This window comes from Sinocyclocheilus anshuiensis, unplaced genomic scaffold (genome assembly GCF_001515605.1).
Source record: "Sinocyclocheilus anshuiensis isolate Anshui unplaced genomic scaffold, SAMN03320099.WGS_v1.1 scaffold566, whole genome shotgun sequence".
NCBI classification, from domain to species: Eukaryota; Metazoa; Chordata; class Actinopteri; order Cypriniformes; family Cyprinidae; genus Sinocyclocheilus; species Sinocyclocheilus anshuiensis.
This window is the reverse complement of record NW_015542410.1, coordinates 495,868-502,676: the sequence shown is the minus strand read 5'-3', so window position 1 is coordinate 502,676 and position 6,809 is coordinate 495,868. Positions and strand designations below refer to the sequence as shown.

Genomic DNA, 6,809 nt, shown 5'->3' with positions numbered 1-6,809 from the left:
TGGTATATGTGAATGTAAAGAAAAATGCCTATTTAATATTTAATAAATATCTAAAAATAAAAAAAAAACAAAAAAACAATCCTTGGTGTAGTAAACTTAACTTTTTATACTAATCAGAGAGACAACTAATCATAACAGAAAACCATTTTTAAACATGATAAATGTTCAGTATGATAAAAACAAATTGCATGTAGAATTACAAAAAATGGCAGACAACGTATGGAGGTCAGTTGCACGTTTATTATAATTAAGAAGATACATATTGATTATTAAATAAAAATAGGCAAAAAAGTAGATGCACAGAAAGAGACAAACCAAGTTCACATCTTCAACACTGAATTATTATAGATTATGAACGCTGTTCAGAATTTATGGTAACCATGAAGTAGACGTAATCTTGTCTGCTGTCAACAATAACGGGTATTTATAATTACATCATCATGAAAGATATAAACATAAATACCTCAACATCTGTTTTCAAGTCACAGTTCAGAATGATTAAAAATGAGCATTCATAACTGTCTATAACTCACCACTTTCTATCAATACAGGCTTTGACATTCATTTAGTAGCCACTTATTGCACTCAAAATACACTTTGCTGCTATATCTTCATCCAAAAACACTATATATAGCTGTATATAATGTCTGCGCTCATATGAAACAGATCCTGAAAAGACTTTACTCAAGAACTTCTCATTAACTAGAACAAAAAAAATAGTTCAGCGTTAGACAAACCAGCTCCTGGCACTGAACTGATGAGTGTTTCTGTCAAACCCCCAAGTCTTTGCCTTCAGGGTTTGTCAGTCAAGCATATTAACAGCTTCGGTTGAATTATAAAAGCAGAGAAAAGTCCTCCAGGAACTAGGTTTGTCGGTCCTGCTAAAAGAAATGGATGAAACACACTCTCTTGTTCTCAACCATGCAACCTACTAATACTTTGCTCCGTTTTCTCTCTCTGTTCTGGTAGCAAGCGCTCATTACTCTTTCTTTTCCTCTGTTGTGGCTGCATCGCCCTTGCTCTCTGGCTTTTTGGGTGCCGGGCTGTCCAGGAAGAAATCGTTGCAGGCCACGGTCAGCGCACCCATGAGGATGATGAACTCGGTGAAGTCCACCTCGCCGTCATTATTGGCATCCAAGTCGTTCATCACTCGTTCCACCGCGTCTTTATCTTGAGCGCTCTACGTGAAGACAAAAATGAAAAGATGGGAGTTAAAACTGTGTATCGATATGTAATAAAATACACTTACACTCCATGAAGAACCTTAAACATCCATGGAACCTTTCTACTGCACTAAAGATTCTTCACAGTGGAAAATGGTTCTTTACAGTCTTAAAAATAACGGTTCTTTCTTTAATGGGATAGTATCTATGGTTCCATGAAGAATCTTTAACATCCATGGAATCTTTCCATTCCACCAAAGGTTCTTTAGATTTTTAAAATGTTCTTCAGATGGTTGTTTTAAGAACTGTTCGCTGAAAGGTTCTTTGGGAAATCAAAAATGGTTCTTCTATGGCATTTTGGTAAAAACCTCCTTTTGGAACCTTAATTTTTAAAAGCGTAAGGTTCATAGTGGAAAAGATCATTAAAATATCCTTCACACTAAGAAAAAAAGTTATTTGAGGAACCCAAAAAGGTTCCTCCATGGCATTGCTTTGAAAACCATCTTTAGGGACCTTTATTTTTAAGAATGTACGCATAAAAGTAAAGTCAATATGTCATTTTGAAAAGTGTGTAGCTTGGAGAACGCTGGGAATGTTAATGAAAGGGAATGTGTGTGTTCATGTCAGAAGAAAAAGCCAGAGGCTGGATCCACATACAAGATATTTGCATGAGACATAATTACAGGGTCACTGAATCAGTAAACCCTTATCAAATAGGCATTTCTGTAGCTTACAGAAGATGCAAACCTGAGCTTGCGTTACAGGTTGTCATATTTGTTTTGGCTGAAATGTATGTATGGCAGATAGCAGGTATTTAAATCTTTTTTTTTTTGCAGAAGTTCTGAGGAATTTATGTGGAAAGATTTTAACAAAATGTGGGAGGGAATGTGAAAAAAAAAATCTAAGATAAATACTTTGTTCCATTATTAAATTTACATCATTGATTTTATCAAGTCATTTTTATTTATTTATTTACTATTTACTTTCTTAATGCATGTTCCTGGTCTTATTGTTTACAATGTGCTTATTAATCCAAATAAAACATGTTTGTCTTTATCATTTTTGGCTGACATTACAAATCCTTATTTTTTTTAATCCCTCCCTTCCAAACTTCGCATTGTCCAATCAACTCCCGATGAATAGGATCAAGCCACACCCTCTTTTTTAGGGATGTAAAGATTCACTCAACTCACGATTCGATTCGATTCATGATTTTGATTTCACGATTATTTTTTAACAAAATGAGATTTAAGACCAATTATAAATGTGTCCTTTTATTATTGCTTGGACAAAATGCTGCACATTTCTTTGTGAAATTGAAATATAACACTATAATAATATACTAATATAGCACTTGCATATTATTGCTCTTTTGATGAACTTTAATATGCATTATACAGAGGCAAGATGAAAAGAAAAAATACCATCTAAACTTTTCTAAAGACAGTAAGTTCCCCTCAGACATGCATTCATATAAACTCCTACACCTAAATGAATCGCGATTTGTTTAGCATCTCAACCGATTTGAATCGTCACATATTTGAATCGATTTTCAACCGGCTCGCAGTTAATCGTTACATCTCTACTCTTTTTTTATTTAATATCTTCTTTGTGAAACCAAAAGAGGTTGCAAAAATGTTGTCATTTTGCATATGCTTTCTTCTCACCCCAAGATAATTTCCCAGCTCCTCCGTCAGAAGTTCCCTTAGTTCTCCTCGGCTGAGCGTGTATTTATCTCCTTCCTTCCCGGAATACTTATGAAAGGTCTTGATGAGCATCTGCATGGCGCTTTCCAAGTTGGAGCTTGGCTCTTTGGACATGCTGTAAGGTGGTTAAAAAGGTCAAAGGTTAGATACAACAACATGGCACGCCCCTCGCTAGACCCTGCTGCATGTATGGTCACATGACTAGCATGGGCGGAGCTTTGGCTCAATTAATTCTGGCACAAACACGTTTTGGACTATGGGTGAAAACAAAATGTGAAATGTTCTCTCAAGCATTTGTTTGAGATAATATCCTTACTATTTGAGGGGTTTATTTGATTCAGAGGTAAATTCTGATTAGGGGTTTGTCACTCAAAAAGCAACATTCTTACATGTCACACTTTGAGCGTGGCATCTTGGATCTTCTCTCTCCGGGTTCAGCGAGCTACTGCGCATGTAGAAACAGACACAGTCATTGATGAGGCACAACAGAAGATGAGAAAGACTGGAGCATGAACAGAATTTGGCCATGAAAAGAAGCATTGATGGAAGGCTGAATGATTTGCCTCAGTGTTTTTATGGCTTAACCAACTTAACATAGTTCAAAAGTTACACAAAGAGGTAACGTTAAACCTCTAAGTATTGTGATACAACAGGTTTGGCACTTTATGAGAGACATTTAGATGGAATTATAAACTGTCATTCTCACCCAATGCGTGATTATATCAACTGTTAGCGTTACACAACTCTGTGTTTCTTCGAACGCTCATTAGTTGTATGTGAACGCTTCTCTGCTCACATCTAAATCATCTGTTGCTCATGTAACAGGGGCCGCATCTCTCAAATGGAAACCGCAAGTGAAACATAAAACTGTCAAAATGAAGATAAAACTATGGGCAAGTTCCCAAGGGAACCTTCGTCCAAGTAATCCGAGGCTCTCATGAAGACACACACACACAATACACACCTGAAATTATCCTAAAGCAACTCCATTAGTTAATTTTGAGGATAGAGGCCAAAGTTTAGAGTCCTGTAGACTGTATAATCATGAATATTGCAAAATGAAGCAAAAAGAAAAACAGCTGGAGGATAAGACAGTATTAATCAATTACGGGAATTACTCCTTTAATCAATTATAAATTTAAAAGTAATGAAATAAGATCAATGAAATAGTAAAATTCATGTTTGTTGCCCTTTTCCCTACATTTCTGTACTATAATTAGCAACATAATTGAATTGCAACTTTGGACAGGGTTACTCTAATGAGGCCTCCGTGCTCAGCTCTTTATTTGAAGTACTACACCATCTAATTTAACTAATTAGTTAACCTAAGAGAGTGCCTAATTAGGAAGCTCAAATGGTGACATGCGGATTTGGAACAAAAAACGGTGAACTACAGCTCTCGGGTACTAAAACCAAAAACCATTGTTCATGAAATGGACACTAACTAGAAAGGTCAGAATGGTTTAATGTCCCACAAAGGCATTAAAAAAGTTAAACTGGAAGCATTTTAGGACAAAGCGCCAATAAGGAAGAACAGCAATAAACTATTTAAATGCAAGACAATTTGAAAAATTAAGATGAAAGGTGAAATTATGGCACATTTTTTGTAGGGCATAAGAAAACAGAAGCACAATCTCATTAGCAATATCGGAACAGTATAGAATGGACACTCTGACGCGATGGCAACTAAGATGAGAATGGAAATGTAACACCAAGTGACCCAGTGACACTAAGGAAACTGACCGTTCTTTGACATGTAAAGAAGAAGAGATTAATTTATTTACATAAAAACAAACTCTTTCAAATCTAAATCTAACTCATCCAATAATACAGACCCAAAAAATACATTTACATTAATGAAAATCAAAGACAAAACCATATATTCAGGACAGGCGTGTAGTTCGGTGAATACAGGTAAAGTTGGACACTTCAGTGCTTGAATTTTCTGTATAGAGTAGTAGACATGTTCAGAGATGTTTATTCAAATGATATTTAAATTATATTCTAAACCGTTTGGATTGTATTTGTATATGGCTATATTTTAAAATAAACGTTTTTTTCACTTTACCTGTATTCAGCTTGGTCCTAGTCCAAGACTACTCCTAGTAATATATATATATATATATGTGTGTGTGTGTGTGTGTGTGTGTGTGTGTGTGTTTGTGTGTATATGTATATTATCACAATGGCAAAACCTGTCCCAATTTATCTTAATTCACCCTATATGTATATGTGAAGGTTTAAAAGTCTGTATGAAATATAAATAATATACATATGTTTCAATTTGACTTAATTTAACTTTGAAGGCTATACACATTCATATAGGTTATATCCATATCCCATGAGAACTTCACACAAAAGTAATGGTAGCACTGACCTATGGACAGATATTCGAATAAAGACTACCAAAAAAGTTATCAGTAGATAATCCAATCCAGAAGAGCATTCATAAGCTTTCTGCTTGGAGAGAAAGGAGTCCTTTCTCTCGTCTCAGTTGTCTGTCTTACCTGAATGCCTACGGAGAGATTCCTTTGTCTGTGATGAAGCACAGGAGATAATGATAGACAGTCGGAGAGCTGAGGAACAGATGAGGAGAGAGAGAGAACCTCTGGGGTTTAAATATCACTCAGCCGGCCCCCTCCTTTCTCAAGAGCATCTCCCGCATCTTCAGTTTCGGCACCCCTCCCGTACTCTCCTCCTTTAGTTCACCTGCCAATATAAGGGCCATTTGACCCCGTCATGCCAGTTGACTCTACACAAGAAGACTCTACAGGCCAGTGGAGTTTGCATTACAGTCCTTTATTGTTGGGTAGATGGAGATGGTCAATCGTACAGCATAGAAAATTAAGGCTGTGTATGTGGTCAGTTGGTTACATTGAGCTATGTGCACTTAATGAAATGCTCGTGCATTCGTTTAAAAGACAGAAGAGGTTTTATGTTACCTAAGAAGAGCTGTAAACTACTGCATTTTGGCTTAACATCAAGCTAGAAAGTCAACAGCAACATGTTCATGCTACTGGCTTTTCTAATAGACATCAATACCATTTTCAACATGTGGTCAAAACATGAATGTTAGCCAAACTTAATAAGATGTGATGACACTATAATGCTAATGTAGTGAGGCCTAGCAATCACCTCCCAAGGTAGAGCTGCTAACGACTTCCATTTTTGACTGACAAAACTTAATTAACATCAAGTTTGAAAGTCAATGCTTGTCGAATATATATCAACAGTATACAAACAACATGTGGTCAAAGAATGTTAGCCAAACGTCATGATGTTTGATGATGCTATAATGTTAATATAGTGGGGTCTAGTAACACCAGACACGGCTGTTGTGGAGTCGGACACACCAAAGTAAACAGAGGTTTTAGATGGCCAGGATATACATGACAGCATGAGCTAAACGAGAGCTCATTAGCATGATCTAAATGAGCGCTTTTTAGGCAGCGTAGAATTTCACACTGATGTAGGCAATATATATCTGTATAATGCATAATGTAGCATGTATAATGTATTATGTAAGCTGCTAGATAATGGCTTAATGGTGAAAATACCTGTGCATTTGTCTCTTCTTCTTGTGTGTTATGGCTTTCATAGACATTTCATGACAAACAAGAACAAGTTACATATTTACCGTAGCTGCTATATCAAAATTCATTGAATCATTGATTAGTAAAAAATTAAAGAACATTAAGGTAAGGTTCCTCAACAGACTTTTGTTACAGGGTTTTCTAGCACAAATCATATGCAACAGTCAATACATGATGGAATATTATATTGATGTTAGTAATATATTTCCAGCTAGTTTGAATCAGAATGCATTCAAATCTATCTATCTATACATCCATCCATCTATGCATTAAAGAAATACTAACACGCACTAGTTGTGACCAAATGTGTTTAAAAGAACAAAATATAAGTGAAACCGGTCAGTCCT

The 6,809-nt window shown here is 35.9% G+C and overlaps 1 protein-coding gene across 1 annotated transcript; it reads right to left on the bottom strand.

Moving 5' to 3' along the window:
• Positions 1-227: 227 nt before the first annotated feature.
• Positions 228-5,441, bottom strand: LOC107693278 (protein S100-A1-like). The gene is made up of 3 exons (XM_016492587.1): positions 5,377-5,441; positions 2,831-2,984; positions 228-1,180 (listed from the first exon to the last, which is right to left on the bottom strand). Exons 2-3 carry the CDS (start codon positions 2,981-2,983, stop codon positions 980-982), a joined length of 354 nt encoding a protein of 117 aa, XP_016348073.1. The 5' UTR covers position 2,984; positions 5,377-5,441; the 3' UTR covers positions 228-979.
• Between the last annotated feature and the right edge of the window lie 1,368 nt (positions 5,442-6,809).